The sequence below is a fragment of the Castor canadensis genome, chromosome 15 (assembly GCF_047511655.1).
Source record: "Castor canadensis chromosome 15, mCasCan1.hap1v2, whole genome shotgun sequence".
NCBI classification, from domain to species: domain Eukaryota; kingdom Metazoa; phylum Chordata; class Mammalia; order Rodentia; family Castoridae; genus Castor; species Castor canadensis.
Window position 1 is genome coordinate 50,810,408 of NC_133400.1, and position 19,986 is coordinate 50,830,393.

Genomic DNA, 19,986 nt, shown 5'->3' on the forward strand with positions numbered 1-19,986 from the left:
TTAAGAAGGGGACATCAACTCCCATAGGTTTTTGCCTTTCAGTTGCAACCTTCTGGAAGGGACACAACATGGATTCAGGAGGAAGTGATGCTGGAAAAATTGTCAAAAAAATTTTCAATGACCAGCCTGTCCTCTTCAAGCAGAGTTGAATAAACAGGACAGGAGCATGTGAGGATTCAGTAGGGGACATGTTACCTCCTGTGCCTCCAGTAGAAGTGATATTCCCCTCCCAGACTTGAAGGGAAGCCAAGAAAGGGATGCTGGGCCTTTCATGTCAAGGTTAAATGCTTGGCTTCTTCAGAGCCAAGATGATGATTTGCTGGGAGATGTGTGCATAAAACTGAAATTGTAATGAGAAATATATAAGGACTGTGGATCACCTTTGGAGTGGGGAAAGTCCCTGCTGATGGACTTTTTTTTGACCACTATATCAAAAAATAGACTCACCATGGTTAACTATAATGGTGGACCAGGATGTTTGGCAAAAAGAATCTGGATATGGTACTATGTTTATTCTTTGGCTCCTTTTCATCATACCAGTCCCTTTCTGCCTGCCTACCCCAATCTTACAGTGATTGGGCCTTAGAAAATAGTTATGGGCTGTGGAAATCGTAGGACCTAATGTTCTCTCTACAGTTCATACACTTTTTTTCTTGACTGAATTTTTATTAGTGTATATTAATTGTACAAAGGGGTTTCACTGTGGTATTTCACACATGCATATATTGACTTTGATCAAATTAACCCCCTCTATTGCTCTCTCTTTCCCCATTCCCATCATCATTTTTCAACAGCTTTCAGTGGGCTTCCCTATATTATTTTCAGACATAGACATAATGTATTTCTTTTTTTGTTTTGTCTCCTTTTTTATTATTCACTTATTCACATGTGTGTACATTGTTTGAGTCATTTCTCCCCTCTTCTCCCCTCCCCTACCTTCTCCCCCCCTCCACCTTTCGCTTCCAGGCAGAACTTGTTCTGCCCTTATCTCTAATTTTGTTGAAGAGAAAGCAGAAGCATAATAAGGAAGACAAAGCATTTTGCAAGTTAAGGATAGCTATACAGAGAGATTCCTAACATTGCTTTCATGTACAAATGTGTTACAACCAAAGTTGATTCACCTCTAATTGATCTTTACACTGGTTCCTGATCCCCTTCTCATGCTGACCTCTGTCACTTTAAGTAAATGGATGGAACTGGAGAACATCATTCTGAGCTATGTTAGCCAGGTTCAGAAGACCAAAAATCGTATGTTCTCTCTCATATGTGGACTTTAGATCAGGGCAAATGCAGAATTGTTTTTGGACTTAGATCACATGACAAGGGGAGAGCACATACAGGAGGTATGGGAATAGATAGAAAACCCAAAACATTTGATGTTTTGAAACTCAAAAGCATTTGATGTCCCCGCTCCAGAGGAACTAACACTCAATACACTTTGCTGTCCTGAATCCAAGTGGGCTTCCCAAAGGGGTGCCTGAAATCCAGACATGCAACAGGTAGCTGAAGCTAGTCTGTTCAGAGTAAACTCCCAGTGGAGGGAACTTTGTTCTCTGTTATCTTGTACTAATATGCAGAAAAAGTTGAAAGTCATTCTAACCAGTTTTAGACCCAAAGAATTCCCATTAACTGACTGGCAGTTAACACAAAAAGAAAGGAGTAAATATTCTCCCTTTTGCCATCTCCAAGGGGCACATAGCCCAAGAAGACACAGAAGAAAGTGAAAATTGGCAGAGGTAGTAAATGTCCACACTTGCCTGCAGAACTTCAGTGGTGGAGAAAACACTTTATTTACTTAGTTATTTTTGAGACAGGGTCTTCCTTTGTAGCCCAGATTGTCCTTGAACTTGCTATGTAGTCCTAACTGACCTTAGACTCACAATCTTCTTGCTTCAACCTCCTAAGTGCTAGAATTAGGTGTGTGTTACTATACCTGCCTTATTTATTTATTTTAAACTTTTTTGTAAAGCAGGAGAGTTTATTGAGATAGAAAAGTGCTAAGTGGGAGAATAGAGTCTCCCAGAGTTGGGAGGGGTCCCAAGAGAAGGTGCCCCTCAAACTTTTTTTATTAATATTAACATGTATATATATATATATATATATATATGCATATATACACACTTTCACTATTGTCTTTATTGTTACCTTTTCCTCTTCTTTTGATAGTAAAATTATTTCTCTCCCTATTTCTCAGTGTCTTATAATTATAGCCTTCAGTTTTCACCTTTTTTCCAATTTCTCCCTTAGCATTTTTTACTATTCTGACCTTCTTTTTGCTTTCCATTTCTCATTTTCTTCTCTCTTAATTAATTTGTACTTTATTTTTATCTTTAAAAATCTTTTTGGTTTAACTATTTCTTCCTTTATTTGTGGTACTGGGGATTGAACACAGGGCTGTTTTTGCCAGGCAAGTACTCTACCATTTGAGCCCTGCCAGCAGCCATTTCTTTGTTTTGTTTTTGAGATAGGTCTCATTAAATTTTCTTTTTGGTTAAGTACTGGGATTTGAACTCAGGGCTTTATGCTTGCTAGGCTTGTGCTCTACCATTTGAATCATGCTCCATCTCATTTTTGATTTTGTTATTTTTCACATAGTCTTGTGTTCTTTCCCAGGATCAGTCTTAGACTTCTACCTATGCCTACTATGCAGCTGTGACCACAGGCATGAACTACAGCACTGGGCTTTTTAGTTGAGATAGGAATCTTAGTAACTTTTGGCCCAGGCTGGCCCTAAACCCTGATCCTCTTTATCTACATCTCCTGAGTAGCTGGGATTATAGGGATGAACCTCCACATCTGACCATGTCTCATTAATTTTGTCCATGCTGGCCTCAAACTGGGGATTCTCTTCCCTTTGCCTTCAGAATAGCTGGGATTATAGATGTGAACCTCTATATCTATCTGGTTTATGTTATTTCTGCCCCCTTCATTCTTACTTATCAAAGAACTAGAGATTTCCCAACAGAAATTCTAAAAGCTAGGATATCTTGGAATGATGTATATTTCACAATTCTCAAAGAAAATAACTACTCACCTAGGTTACTATATTCAATAATGTTATTCTTCAGAATTGAAGGAGAAATAAACGTAAGCATAAACTAAAGGAATGCATGACCACTAAGCTAGCAATGAAGAAGACACTTAAATGAATCTTACACAAAGAAGAAGAAGGTAAACACAACCATAAGAGCACAAGAAAGAATACTGATAAAAAAGTAGTATAAGGTATACTGATAGAAGAGTAGATAAGCAAATGAGAATTAGGAAAGAATTGAACATTAGACAAATAATAAAATAGCATGATATATTTCCATTATCATGTATTTCCATTATAAACCTAACTGTATATGGACTCAGTTATCCACTTAAGACATTGAGATTGGCTCAATGGTTTTAAAAATAATCCATTCTATTTGTTGATTGTCAGAAACATAGTTCATTGAGAAATACATATGCAGACTGAAAGTGAAAGGATGGAAAATATTATTCTATGTAAATGGAATCAAGAAGCAAACAAAAGTAGCTATACTCATATCTGAGAAAGCAGAATTCAAGCTAAAATTAGAAGAAACAAAAAAGGTCATTACATATTGGTAAAAGGGGTAATAGATAAAGAAGATATAATAAATAAATACATATGACCCAAATGTTGATAAAATAAGCACTACTAGATATGAAGGGACTGAAAGGCCCCAACAAAGTAATAGTGGATAACTTTAATGCCCTATACCCACTAAGAGGTTATTCAGATAAAAATAAAGTAACATCAGTGTTAAATTATTACAACAGATCAAATAGTATTAACAGAGATATATAGAATTTCCATTTAACAATTGCACATTCTTTTCAACAGCTCATGGAACTTTCTCAAAATAGGTCATATTTTAGGTCATGAAACAAGTCTGAGCAAATGTAAAAAGTTGAAATAATTTCTTATACCTTTTCAGGTCATAATAGAATAAAACTAGAAACCAACAGCAAGAGAAATTATAGAAACTATAAAAACACATGTAGATTGAACAATATATATTTGAATGATCAGTAGGACATTGTAGAAAATTCCCAGAATCAACAGAAAATTGAAACATAATATATCAGAATTAGTGGGACTCAGAAAAGGAATATCTAAGAGCAGTGTTTGTGGTTCTGTTTCTATATTGAAAAATCAGAGAGATCTCAAATATGCAACCTAAAGATGAATCTCAAGATCTTAGAAAAATAAGAACCAAAGCAAAAACCAGTAGAAGGAAAGAATAACAATCATAGCTGAAAATAATGCACTACAGTCCCAATGACCAATACAAAAGATCAATCTTTTGGTAAAGATTGAGAAACAGTTAACTAAACTAACAAAAATGAGAGAAAAGACCATATTAGCAGAGATGAAAAAGGAATCCACTTAAATCCAGAGTATCATAGGTGGTTATTTTAAAAAATATTATATTCTAATAAACTGTAAAATGTTGAAAATGATATATTTTTAGGAACATATGAAAAGCCTAAAAAGATATGTAAGGGTAATGAAATTGATGCTGTGATAATTAGAAAGTCCTCCTAAAATAAAAGCACAGAAATGGCATATTCACTGCTGAATTCTACCAGTCCTTCAAAGAACAAAAGGATTGTTCCTCAACATATTCCATGAAATAGAAAAGAAAGGAATGTTTCCAAACTTATTCTACAGATACACTATTAACCTTGATGCCAAAGTCAAATAAAGCACAATTACAACAAATGAAAGATAGAGATCAATTTCCTTAATGAAAGTAAAGGCAAAAATCATCAGTAAAATCCTTCTAAATAAAATTCAACAAAACATTAAAAAGGTCACATGCCATGATGAAGTTGGTTTCATTCCAGGGATACAAGTATGGTCTAACATGTGAAAACCGATAACCAAAGAAGATTGAGCAAGATGGCGGATTGTTGACATCCATAAACCCCAGTGGTGACTAATTATCCTGAAAAATGAAGATTGGGGGACCCCAAAAGACACCAGTGGGGTTCCATAACCAGTGAGAACCAAAGCCCCTTCCAAATCCACAAATACAGGAGCAACTAACCATGTGAAGAATGTGAAGAACGATGTGCAACTAAACACTACTGATCCCCCAGCCCTGAAGTATCTGTGCTTCTGTGCTTGGTGGTAAGTCTTGCTTCCCAGCACATGTAGGAATAGAGCTCCATACTCTCCCTTGTTATACAGTCCACTACCCCACACCCTGAAATGGTTGAGAAACCTGCACCCCTACATAAGCAAGCCCCAGAGCACCCACTGCTCCACAGGTATCAGAAAGTGCAAGCCAGTAGGCTTGGTTTCTCTGTGCCTGCATCACTACTCTACTGGCTACTGGAAGCCCACATCTGGCAAGCAGGCATGAGAACATCCATTGCCAGAAGGCTTGATTCTCCCATGACTGTAGCAGCTGCTGTGGCTCCTAGAAGCCCATGCCTCAGCATAGCATGGGTAGATCCTAGGACCTCTGTTGCCTTGAGGGCACTGGAAGATTCAAGCTTGCCGGCTTTATTGCCCCATAGCAGTAAAAATTGCTCAATTTGCTATTCAGTGTCAGGAGCCTGCAGCCACACATGCAAGTGAAAACTGGACTCCATGATTTGCTATTCTGCTGGTGCGAGGCGGCTTCCCTTCCTACAAAACATGGAGGCCCAGTACTCATCACTAAGCTCTCCTGCAGGAGTGCCCTGGCTATCCAGTCAGAGAAAGACAATCTAGCTCCTCCACTGCATGGTAACATGCCACTCTGTGGGTTCCAGGAGACTTGGTTTCCTAAGATGCAAAAAAGCCCAGTGCTTCCCACCATGCCTGACCATGAGAGAGCCCCTGCTTCTCCATTAAAGAGTGAGAACACCAAATTCCCCACTGAGGGGAGGATGGCTACAATCTTCTACTCAGTGGGTGGCACCAGAAGGCCTGCATCCCCAAGGTGTAGAGAAGCCCAGCACTTCCCTCTGTGCCTCACTGCATAACAGTCCTGTATCTCCCATCCAAGAGCTAGAATCCCAGCTCCTCTATTGAGTGTCAATCTGCTACTCTGTAGGTGGTAGGAGGTCTGCCTCCCATAGTGCACAGAGGTGTTGTGCTCCCCACTGTGACCACAAGAAAGTCTCCTCTCCTCTGTCAAAGAGTGGGAACCCCATCTCCATCACTGAGTAGAGAAAAGAGGTAATCTACACCACAACAAGAACCCTGCAAGGAGTAACGTTTTCAGGATACCACTCTCTGAGGAAAACTGCTGGAACTCGAGGAGAAAAAAACCCCAAAATCCCAACCACAGGGGCACAAGGGCTTAAAACTCTAACCAAAAACAACTCCAGAGGTGTAAATCTCAATGTAGAAAGAAACAGCAAGACAACTGCTCTCCCTCAAAAGCCAGTTCCACCACCAAGGGTCTAACCACCAGCATAGAGCAAGAGTTATCAAATAACAAATTCCAACAAAGCAATAGTAAAAATGATTAACGAGCTCAAAGAAGAAACATAAAAGCTAGCATATGATATCAAAAAGGATGTGAATGAGCAATTAATTGAACTCAAAGAGAATACAAACAGATGAATGAAATTAAGATTATGTAGTATATGAAATAGGAAATTAAAGAGAACACCCACAGAGTGGGAGAAAATATTTGCCAACTATACATCAGACAAAGGACTGATAACCAGAATATACAGGGAACTTAAAAAACTAAATTCTCCCAAAACTGATGAACCAACAAAGAAATGGGCAAAAAACACATGAAAAAATGCTCACCATCTCTAGCAATAAAGGAAATGCAAATTAAAACCACACTAAGATTCCACCTCACCCTTGTTAGAATAGCCATCATCAGCAACACCACCACCAACAGGTGTTGGCGAGGATGTGGGGAAAAAGGAACCCTTATACACTGTTGGTGGGAATATAAACTAGTACAACCACTCTGGAAAGAAATTTGGAGGCTACTTGAAAAGCTAAACATTGATCTACCATTTGATCCAGCAATACCACTCTTGGGGATATACCCAAAAGACTGTGACACAGGTTACTCCAGAGGCACCTGCACACCCATGTTTATTGTGGCACTATTCACAATAGCCAAGTTAAGGAAACAGCCAAGATGCCCAAGCACTGATGAATGGATTAAGAAAATGTGGTATCTATACACAATGGAATTTTATGCAGCCATGAAGAAGAACGAAATGTTATCATTCGCTGGTAAATGGATGGAATTGGAGAACATCATTCTGAGTGAGGTTAGCCTGGCCCAAAAGACCAAAAATCGTATGTTCTCCCTCATATGTGGACATTAGATCAAGGGCACACACAACAATGGGATTGGACTTTGAGCACATGATAAAAGTGAGAGCACACAAGGGAGGGGTGAGGATAGGTAAGACATCTAAAAAATTAGCTGGCATTTGTTGCCCTTAACGCAGAGAAACTAAAGCAGATACCTTAAAGCAACTGAGGCCAATAGGAAAAGGGGACCAGGAACTAGAGAAAAGGTTAGATCAAAAAGAATTAACATAGAAGGTAACACACACGCACAGGAAATCAATGTGAGTCAATGCCCTGTATAGCTATCCTTATCTCAACCAGCAAAAACCCTTGTTCCTTCCTATTATTGCTTATACTCTCTCTACAACAAAATTAGAAATAAGGGCAAAATAGTTTCTGCTGGGAATTGGGGGGGGCGGAGTGGGTGGTAAGGGAGGGGGTGGGGGCAGGGGGGAGAAATGACCCAAGCCTTGTATGCACATATGAATAATAAAAGAAAAAAAATTAATAAAGATATGGAAACCCTGAAAAATAATCAATCTGAAATAAACAAGTCAATATCCAAAATCAAAATCTCAATAAAAAGCTTGACAAACAGAGTGCAGCAAGTTAAAAATAATCAGGAATGGAAGACAAAGTAGAGGAATTAGACCAAACAGTAAAATATATTAAAAGAATGCTAACTGTGTGGAAGCATGTTTTCATTTCTCTTGTTAACACACCTAGGACTGGAATTTTTATAAACAAATGATAGGAAACTCCAAACTGTTTCCCAAAGTGCCTATGCCATTTAAAATCTCACTTGCAGTGTATTAAAGTTATAATTGCTCTGTGGTCTTGCCCTGGTATTTAGTCATTTTAATTCTATCTAGTTTTTAAAACACTAATACGTGTGTTATTTTAATTTGCTTTTCCCTGACAACTAATGATGCTGGCCATCTTTCATATGCTTACATTTTCTTTTGTAAAAATGTTTACTGAAATCCTTTGTTCACTTTTGTAATGAGGTTTTCAACTTACTCGGTTCTATAATATTTTGTCAAGTGATTTTTAAAATGTTCCACAGAGACCACATGTCACCAGAAAATAATGACAGTCTTGGCTCTCCCTTTCCAATACATACACCTCACCTATTTTTCTTATCTTATTGCATCAGCTAGCACTTCTAATAAAAGTCACTGTCACCATAAAGCAACTCTAATAAGCATTTTCATAATGTTTTTTACTTTATTGAGAATACAGTTCTGTTTTACCATTAATTATGATGGTTCTGATAGTTGCACCTTATTAAAAGTTTCCTTTTGTAGCTAATTTTGTGTGTGTAGCAGTTGAGTATATGCTTACTAACAAATGCAAATTGGGATCTAAATTTCTCTAAATAGAATCCTGGACATTTCTTAAGATAATGATTTTATTTAGAAAATAAAGAAATGTGATTGGTACTGGTGGGGAGGGGAGGAAGTGGGGAAATGGAGAAGGAGGGTGAATATGGTGCGAATACTGTGTACACATGTATGTAAATGGAAAAATTATACCTGTTGAAATTATTCCGGGAATGGGGAGAGAAGGGGATGAAGAAGATTGGTGGCGGGGGTGAATTCAAGTATGATCTAGTGTAAGAACTTTTGCAAATGCCACAATGTACCCCTATCCAGCACAACAACTAATAAAAAAAAGAAAAAAAAAAGAATGCTAAGAAAATAGCAGTGGAACATGCAAGACACCTAGGACACCATGAAAACACCAAATCTATGAATCATGGGTGTAGAAGTAGAGGCAATAGAAACTAAAGGCACTGACAACCTATTCAATAGAATAATGGATGAAAAATCTGTAAGCTTGAGAAAGAGAGAGTCACTTAGGTGCAGAAAGATTACAGAACACCAAATGGTAAGGACAAAAAAGAAACACCTCCATAAACATCATAATCAAAACACTTAGCACACAGACAAAGACAGAATACTGAAACTTGCGAAAGAGAAAAGACAAGTCACATATAAAAGCAAACCTTATTAGAATAATAGCAGTTTTCTTGACTCAAACACTAAACACATGAAGGTCATGAGAAGACATAATTTAGACCCTGAAAGAAAGCAACTATCAACCTAGACTAGCCTATCCAGCAAAACTATCCTTTCTAATTGAAGGAGAAATTAAAACCTTCCTCAATAAGGAAAAACTAAGGGAATGGATCACTAACAAGCCAGCACTACAGAAGATATTTAAATGACTTTTACATAAAAAAGAAGAAACTAGAGTGAGATAGGAAGACTCAAGAAAGGATAAACCATTTCGAGCAAGCAGACCAGTAAACAAGGAATAGGTAAAAGTAAACAATAGGGGAATAAAAATGACTGGAAACCACAAGCACCTCTCAATATTAGCACTGAATGTAAATTGCCTCAATACTCCAATCAAAAGACATAGAATAGCAAACTGGATTAAAAAACAATACATAAGCATATGCTGCTTACAAGAGACTGTCTTAGAGTCAAAAGGTAGGAAAAGGTTTTCCAAGCAAATGGACCCCATAAACAGGCAAGAGAAGCTACACTTACCTTTGACAAAGTATACCTCAGACTAAAATCAGTCAGAAGAGACAATGAAGGTCACTTCATATTACTTAAAGAGACAATTCATCAAAAGGAAATATCAATTCTTAACATATATGCACCAAATACAGGGGTACCCATGTACACTAAAAAACTCTGATTTAAAAGCATAGATAGACCTTTGCACAGTGAATAGTGAGAGACCTGAATACCCCATTTCCACCAATAGATTTGTCATCCAACGAAAGATCAACAAAGAAACTTCAGAACTACTCCACATGTTAGACCAAATGGACATGGTAAATGTCTACAGAGTATTTCACCTAACAGCCAGGAAATACACATTCTAATCTGCAGCTCATGAAACTTTCTCCAAAATAGGTAACATTTTAGGAAACAAAGCAAGTCTCAACAAATTCAAGAAAATCAAAATAATCCCCTTGTATCATATCAGATCACAATGGAATAAAACTAGACCTCAATAACAAAAGAAACCACAGAAAATATTCAAACACATGGAGACTGAAGAATACACTGTTTAAAGACCAGTGGGTAACCAAAGAAAAAAAGGAGCAAATCAAAAAGTTCTTAGAATTCAATGAAAATGAATTCTAAGAACTATCAGAATCTGGGGGACACAGCAAAAAGTCCACTAAGGACAAAGTTTATAACTATAAATGTCTACATTATTAAACAGACCTCTCAAATAAACAACCTAGTCACGTACCTTAAGCTCCTAAAAAGATAACAACAAACCAAACCCAAAGCCAGAAAACAGAGAGATATAATAAAAATCAGGGCCAAGATCAATGAAATCAAGACCAAAAAAAAAAAACTATACAAAGAATGAATGAAATGAAAAGTTGGTTCTATGAAAAGATTAACAAAATTAACACAACTTTCTATTTACAATAGCTTCAAAACCCATAAAATATCTGGGAATAAATTTAATGAAAAAAACCAAAGACCTTTTTAATGAAAGCTATAAACCACTGAAGAGAGAAACTGAAGAAGACATTAGAAGATGGAAAGAACTTCCATGCTCATGGATTGGTAGAATCAATATTGTGAAAATAGCCATACCACCAAAAGCAATCTACATTTTCAATGCAATCCATATCAAAATTCCAATGACATTCTGCACAGAAATAGAAAAATCAATCTTGTAATACATATGTAAACACAAAAGATCTCAAATAGCCAAAGCAATTCTGAACAAAAAGTTCAATGCTGGAGGCATCACAATACCCAACTATACTTCAGAGTCATATCAATAAAAACAGCATGCTATTGGCACAAAACCAGACAGGAAGACCAATGGATTAGCGTAGAAGACCCAGAAATGAACCCAACCACCTACAGCCAGCTGAGGAGCCCAAAACACATGATGGAGAAAAGATAGCCTCTTCAACAAATGCTACTGGAAAAACTGGATATCCACATATAAAAGACTGAAACCAGGTCTCTGTCTTTCACCTGTATCAATATCAACTCAAAGTAGATCAAAGACATTAACATAAGGCCTGAAATTTTAAAACAACTCCAGGAGCAGAAGGAAATACACTGGAACAGATAGGTGTAGGAAATGACATCTTAAAAAGAACTCAAAAGCTCAGCATGTAAGAGACAGAGTGAAACAAACGGGACTGCATCAAACTAAAGAGATTGTGCACAACAAAAGAAACAGTCACTAGACTCAAGAGACAGCCCACAGAATGGGAGAAAATCTTTGTCAACTACTCATGTGATAAGGGACTAATATCCAGAATCCATAGGAATCTAAAAAAACTCGATCTCCAAAAAATTAACACACCAATAAAGAAATGGACACATGAATTACACTGGGAACTCTAAGTGGAAGAGGTACAAATGGCCAGTAAATACATGAAGAAGTTTCAACATTTCTGGTTATAAAAGAAATGCAAATAAAAAAACACTTATATTTCATTTCATCCCAGTTTGATTAGCCATAATAAGGCCATTCAACAACAAATCCTGGCAAGAATATGGCAGAACATGAACCCTTCTTACACACTGTTGGTGGGAATGCAAATTAGTTCAACCACTATGGAAATCAGTATAGAGATTCCTCAAAAAGCTAAATATAGAACTGCCATATGATCCAGTGATACCAGTCTTGAGCATCTACCAAAAAGAACGTAAGACAGGATATAATAGAAACACCTGTATACCAATGTTCACTGCAGCAGTATTCACAATAGCCAAGTTTTGGAAACAACCCAGGTGCCCTACAACTGATGAATAGATCAAGACAATGTGGTACATATACACAATAGAGTATTACTCAATCATAAAGCATAATGACATGTTTGAAGGGAAATGGATGCAACTGGAAGACACCATGATAAGTGAATAAAACCAGGCTCAGAGACATAAAGACCATATGTTTTCTCTCATACATGGAAGATAGAGCCAAAAGATAAACATATACACAAAAATAAGCATGATCATATAAAAACTTAGATGTAGAACATATTTGTAATAGTGGAACTACTCTATGGAACGTGGGGAAAGAGGGAAAGGAAAAGAGAATGATAGATCATTAGTAATATCACAAAACATAACAACTGTGAAGGTAAAGAATATAAGGATGTGTACTGAAAGCTTTTGAAAATTGGGGGGTTGGAGGCAAAAGAGGTAAGGGAGAGTAATGGAAGGGGTTGAATGGACCAAAGTAAAGTTTTCCCACAGTAGGCATTCATTGAGACACCCCTTTAAACATCAACTTAAATATTAATAATGAAAAACATGACTTTAAAATAGGTACAGTGTGTGTGTGGGGGTTACTAGTGGGAGGGGGAGGGTGAATGAAGGAGATTAAAGTGAGAGTATGTGATAGATGGACTTCATATATGTATATGAAAGAGAACTAAGAAACATCTTGCTATTGCTTTAAGTGGGACTGGGAGGAGATTGAGGGGGAGAAATGATGGGGCAATGTAACTAATGTACAGTATAAGTCTAATTTCAATTGTCACTAATGAATCCTTCCTGTATAATTAATAATAAATATATCCTATTAAAATTTTATAAAAATATAACACAACACAGAAATAGAATCAAAGATGAAAGCACATAATTATCTCAATAGATGCAGTAAAAAAGCATTTGACAAAACTTACATTTATCATCATACTGGATGATAAAAGCACTAAAGAAATTAGGTATAGAAGACTCATATCTCAACATAACAAAGACTATATACACCAATCCAACAAGTAACATCATATTAAAGCAGGAATGCTACAAGGATGTCCATTCCCACTGATCTTATTCAATATAGTATTTAAAATTGCCAGAGAATAGCCAGAGAAATTAGACTAAGAAATAAAACAGTACAAATAGGGAAGTAAGTCAAATTATCCCTATTTGCAGGTGATGATATCCTTTTTTCAGTACTAGGGACTGAAAGCAGGGCTTCACACATACTAAGCCACTGCTGTACCAGTTGAGCTATACCCCCATTCTAAACTCCATGTTTGTTGCAGCACCAATTACAGTGGAATTAATACAGATATCATTCAAGTGATGAATGGACAAAAATGTGGTGTATTTATGTAGAGGAACATTATTCAGCCATAAAATGAATTAAATCCTGTAATTTTCAGCAAACTCTATACAACTGGAGAACATTATGTTGAGTGAAACAAGCCAGATACACAAAGACAAATAGTGCATTTTCTAACTCATTTAAGAAACCCAATAAGTGAACTCTATAGAATTACAGTGGTACAGAAAAAAACAGTGGTCACAACAGATGAGGAACAGTAAGGAAAGGACTAAATGAAATTAAGGGTGACTTTTAGGAACTGGAAAAAGGTCTAGGGGAAAGGAGAGAAGTTGGGCAAAAAGTAGAATAACAGATAGAAAATATCAGTATATCTCAATATGCACAATTCCTATGTATTAAATACTATAAAATATGTATAGACTCAAAAAGAATGTATGTTACTTGGACTTGAAGAAAATCTTCTTGTATTTTATGGTCACTGGCTGGAGACATCTTCCTGTAATTAAAAATAATTTAAAATGTATCATGCTCCAATATTTTTCACTCTCTAACATTCTGTTTCCTTCTCCACCTCCCGTAGTCCTCTCAGAAAGACCCATCAATACAATCATGTTCTATCTTCCTCTCCACCCCCCTCTGTATGTACATATAGATGTGTGTATGCATGTATATAATATCATATATATATTTATGTGTATATTTGTTTTTTGGTATAGCTTCCACATATGAGGGAAAACATGCAGCCTTTGACTTTTTGATTCTGGCTCACTTAACATGAGGTTCTCTGTTTCTGTTCATTCACCTGCAAACAACATATTCATTTAATCAACATATTCATTTAAACAACAAATCTCATCCTTCTTTATGGCTGAATAACACTCCATTGTGTGTACATATCACATTTTCCTAATCCATTCATCAGTTGTGGGGCATCTGGGGTGCTTCCCAAGTCTGGCTATTGTGAATTGTGCTACAATAAATATGGGTATTCAAGAGGCACTATCATATCCTGACACATATTCCCTAGGGTACATGCCCAGGAGTGGTATTGCTGGATTGTATTGTTCTATTTTTTTCTTTTTTTGAGGAATCTCCATACTGCTTTCCATAGTGGTTGTACTAATTTACATTCCACAAACAATGTATAAGTGCGCATTTTCCTCCATATTCTCACCAACATTTGTTGTTTGTGTTCTTGATGATAGTCATTTTGACTGGAGTGAGGTGGAATCTCAATGTCATTTTGATTTTCATTTTGACAGTGAAAAATATTGAAACACTGCATCTATGTATGATGATAATATAATGCAATGCACTGTAAGTGTTGGATAATAGGGGAACAGGACAATAGAGAAAGAGTAAGTAATAGAGGGGTTAATCTGATTAAAACAAAATCTATATGTGTCTGAAATAGCAAGGTGACTCCTCTAGGGACAGGAAGGTAAAACAGGTCCTTTCTGAAGGTGGGTACCAGTGGGAGGGGGATGGCATAATGAAAGGGTGAAGTAGAACAAATGTGGTGGATATACATTGGATTCATGTATGAAAATAGAATAGTGAAACTTGTTGAAATTATTCTAAGAAGTGGGGAAAGGATTAGGGAGAATGATGGAAGGGGTGAATCTAAGCTATATTATAAACACATATGTAAATGTCACATGTATCCCCCTATGTACAACTATTATATGCTAATAGAAAATAAAAGGTATCATAATATTTGAAAATGCATCACTACTTTTCTTTCTTGAGGTGGACTTTAAGCCATTCTAAAGGAATAAAAACTTCTTAAAGAATTTGATTATTTTAAAAAGTGTTATCAATATACCTTAAATGGCAAATAATTGAGTAACATTTCTCAAGCCCTTTCTTTTATTTTTTCTTCTCAAGTTCTTTTTTTGTTTTTATTGTTTTTGTATTGGGGATACAATGTAACATTTACAAAGTTCTTACAATATATAGTTGATTTACCCCCTCCATCATTCTACTTTATTCTCCTGCTCCTATTCCTGGAATAGTTTCAACAGGTCTCATTTTTCCATTTACATACATGTGTACATGATATTTCTACCATATTCACACTCCTACACCCTTTCCTTATATTTTACCCCCTCCATCTGGTACAACCCCTCCCCCCAGACAGGACCTGTTTTGCCTTTCTGTTCTCCACTTTTATAAAAATTGAATGATATTTTTGTTTGTTTAAGAATGCTATACAGGGAGTTTCATTGTGAGATTTTCATGTATTTACGTGTTATAACCTGAATTGGTTTATACCCTCTAGTTTTCTCCTTTCTACCTTTGTCCCCTTCTTATGGTGATTTAAAGAAGTTTAAAATTCTATGTTCATTTTTGTATAGGAAGTACATCAACTATAGTTACTTTATTAACTTCCTTTTTTACCCTCCTTTTCTTATATGTGACCTGTCTTTAGTATGAACTGTTTTTCATAATATTGTTTGTATTTATATCTCATTGGTATGATTAAAATATGAAGTGACTGAGATTATCAAAGAATAAGATTATATTTTTTCTTCTCTGATCACTTTTCTTCTGTAAGTCAAAGGTCAAACCACTTTTCCAATTAATTTCTTTTCAGAATTTATAGCACTCTGAAGATTGAACTCGTAGTTTCTTTGTAAAACTACATTTTAAATTGGGATTTTGTCAAGCCAGTTCAAAATGCAATGATTATTTTATAATAATAACAAAAATATTCATGTAATAAAGCCACTTTACAATTCACACAAATAAAAATAGAAAACCATTTTTATGACAATAAATACATATTATTGGTATAGGATCAGGCAAAATGGTGGAGAAGTAGAAGCTTTCCCTATTAGACTCCATGAATGAGAGTTTGGATAACAAAGAAGACTACATATAGACGTGCCAAAGAAAGCAAGAGAATGGAAAAGCACAAAGAGTGACAGACTATCTGAAAAAATGTGGTGAATAAAAAAAATAGTAGACTAAATAGTGAAACAATTTGTGGCTCCTAAGCAGAACTCCAGACCCAGCTCCTACAGGAGAGGAGAAGCTGAAGACTCCACCTCAAGATAAGCTATATAGCTGCCATTACAGTCTGGCAGATGTAGCCCTGGGACAGTAACGATACCACCTGCAAACCGTAACCCCAATGCAGGGATATGATGGAATAGTAATTTCTCCTGCATGAAAGATCAGGTGTAGACAAGACAATCATTTATTTCCCATACCGTAGAGAGTTCTGGCAAGGCACCATCTTAAGAGGGGTCTCCTGATCAAGTCTGAAGTACTGAGTGATCTTGAGAACAAGGATCAGTCACTGCTCTGGGTGTTTTGAGACACCTGGCTGCACAGCTTTCAGCAAGTGGAGAAGTTAAAAGAGAGTTGGGGTAGGAAATTGGCCTGACTGCTTTTGGAAAATTTCCAAAACAAAGGACCTAGCCTTTGCCATCAGAGGGCTAAGACATCAGAGGCTCTTTGTGGACAGGCAAGTTTTGAAACTGAGCAATTAGGGGTCTTGAACACTCATAGCCCAGGAAGTTCTGGACTCCTAGGCACAGTGTCTATATAGGAATCTGTCACCAGAGGCAAACTTAGTATGGAATAGGTTCAGATGCAATCTCAGTGTTGATAGCAGGAACTAGGAGAACAGCAAAAATGCACATAAGTCAGTGACCCCACCCAATCTTGCCATAGTACCTCTTCTGAATAAGGTCAATTAAAAAACCAAAATACCAAGCCCCCACTGACTAACAACTCAAGTTAGAGCAGCTGCTTGACTGCAAACAAGTACAAGCAGGGAGTTTCAAAACTTAGCAACACTGGAAATTTAAAAGTTTTCAGCCAAGGAAGTTCCAGGTCTTGAAACCACAGTTTCTGCATGGAAGACTGCGACAAGAGGCAGATATAGAGAGGGCAAAATTTTGACTGGGGCAATCTGAAAAACAGCAAAAGGCCCAGAAGTTGGTGGCCCCACCCTTTCATGCTACCTGCACCCTACTCACAGAGCAAGTACAGAGCATGGGTACAGTGCAAGTACCCCTGCCAGCTCAGATCTCTATGCATTTTAACAGGCAGCTTCACCCTCATGTCTATGGAAGCCTCAAAAACACCAAAGAACTTGGAGGACAAAGCTCTTTAAGAACATGTCAATCGTGCTGTTCCAGCATCCCTCCTCTGAGGCCTCTGTTTCACCTTAAGATTGAGGTGCAACTCCACCCTCCTGAAGCTGTTCTCATAACAATCAGGATAAGAAGGACTAATTTGGACAAATACAGGTAATGCCAACAACACTTCTCTCTAACAGGAAATATAACTGGAATTTTTGTTTGTTTTGCCTTCTTTTTTTGTCTTTTTTCCCTTCATCTAATTTATTCTGTTTCTCTCCTTTTTCTTTCTTTTAATTTATTTATTTATTTTTCAAAAATTTTCATTTCTAATTGTTGGAAACTTTTTCTTTTCTTCTCTTTTTTCTCCCTATTCCTCAAACTATTTTCTATTTTCCTGTTATAAGTATGTAAAGCTCTTTCTTACAATTATCTTCTTTACCTATCTCCCTTGTTTTCCATTGGTCCCACTCCCTTCCCTTCCCCATGCCCTATCCTCATAATACACAATTTCCAATCCTATATCTGTCAACCAGTGTTAAGTTCCAAGACTATTCCCTTAGAAACCAAAATTTTACTCTCATACCACCCCAGTGGTGGAGGATAGATAAAGGTTCCAAATGTTCCCTGCTCATTAAAATACATGATTTATTGCTGAATTATTAGCCTTGTTACTGTAGTAGGTTATCTGCCTATATGAGGAAGTAAAAGGAAATTTAGATCAACAGATATGTAAATCACAGTGTAGAAATTTTAATAAGGAAAACCAAAGCAAAGTTTCACCTCCAAACTCCCAACACAACAATTCAATATCTGAATTGAAAGATTAATAAATTAGCTGAAATGTCTGAGAGAGAATTCAGAAGCCTACTATTGAAAATGATCAGTGACCTCAAAGAGGATTCAAATAAACATGGTAATGAAGTTAGGATATCAGTCCAAGACCTAGACAAGAAAAGCAGTAACCTGGAAGAAAAACTCAGCAAAGAAATTCAAATTATGAAAAATAACTAAGTAGGAATGTAAGAAATGAAGACCACATAAATCCAATAAAACCACAATGGATAGTATTATCAGCAGACAAGGTCAAACCAAAGAAAGAATATGAGACCAAGGACAAGACTGAGGAGTTATTGAATGTAAACAACCACAAAGAAATAAATTAATACACATGAATACAACATATAAGAACTCTGGGACACAATCAAAAGGCCAAACCTAAGAATTCATAGGGTGGAAGAAGGAGCTGAAATACAAACTAAAGGCATAGGAAACTTATTCAATTAAATCATAGCAGAAAATTTCCCAAATCTATGTAACAATATATACACCTATATATGAGACATATTTTGAACCCCAAACAGATGTGACCAGAAAAGAATAACCCCATGTTTAATAACACCATAATTAAAATGTCAAAACTAGAGAACAAAGAACAAATACTGAAAACTGCAAGAGGAAAACACCAGCTTACATACAAAGATAACACATAAGGACCACCTCAGACCTCTCAGCACAAACTTTAAAAGCTAGGAAAGCATAGAGCAATATAATTCAAACTCTGAGAGAGGATAATAGATAACCACAAATACTATATCCAACAAAGTTGTACTTGAACCTCAATGGAGAAATAAGGACCTCCCAAGAAAAGGATAAGCTAAAGCAGTTCATGTCCACCAAGCCTGCATTACAAAAGATGGTCATGGTAAGAATAATTCACATGGAAGAGGATGGAAAACAATAAAATTTTTGAGAGATCAGGACAGAATAAAACTCATAAAGGGAACTGAATAACCCATGAGAGCTAGGAAACATGATCAATTCAATAAACTAGCCAACCAGAAGAAACAAACTCAAGAATAAAGACTAGTTTGTTTGAGCACAAGACTCAATCTGGATAAAAAGCAATAGAAATTCAGGAATTAGTAAAAAAATTTGAAAAAATTTCTTATTCTTTTTTTGTTACCTATCATCTTTCCATTCTGGTGAAATTCTAATTTGCTTAGCTCTCTCTTGTTCCACATTCCTTTCTCTCTCCCACTTTTTAATTTTTCTCTCTTCTTTCCTTCTCTTTATCTTCCTGTCTTACCTCTCCTTCTCACCCTACTGTCCTTACCTCCTCCATACTAATCACTCACTGTATAGACTACCACACCAACTTTACACATTACCCCCATCCATCCTATGCCTTTGCAAATTCTGACAATAGCATCCTTACCCACAATGACTGAACTGCACCTTTACACACATTAGGGCCTTATTATCCCATAGCTCCCACATCCTACACCTCTTCTACCCCTCACTCCATTTTCCCCTCCCTGTCTTCTCTTCTAACTCCATGATTTTCATCATCTAAGTTTCAATCTCTAAGCAAACAACTGTTATCTCCCCAGTACCAGCTGTTTATGGATAATATTGCCAAGTGCCTTACATATTATATAAATAACTAGATTGGTAGTTGATAGGTTACACCTCCAGGTCAGTGAACAGAAATATTAAGACAACATAGCTAATAACTATGTTAGTCAGAGCATA

General features: G+C 36.6%; 1 protein-coding gene across 1 annotated transcript in view; it reads right to left on the reverse strand.

Moving 5' to 3' along the window:
* Ccdc7 (coiled-coil domain containing 7) overlaps positions 1–19,986 on the reverse strand; it is a 137,318-nt gene that overhangs the window by 50,235 nt on the left and 67,097 nt on the right. The window contains exon 12 of the mRNA XM_074055399.1: positions 13,802–13,856. Coding sequence (XP_073911500.1) covers positions 13,802–13,856 — 55 coding nt within the window. The remainder of the gene's footprint in view (positions 1–13,801; positions 13,857–19,986) is intronic.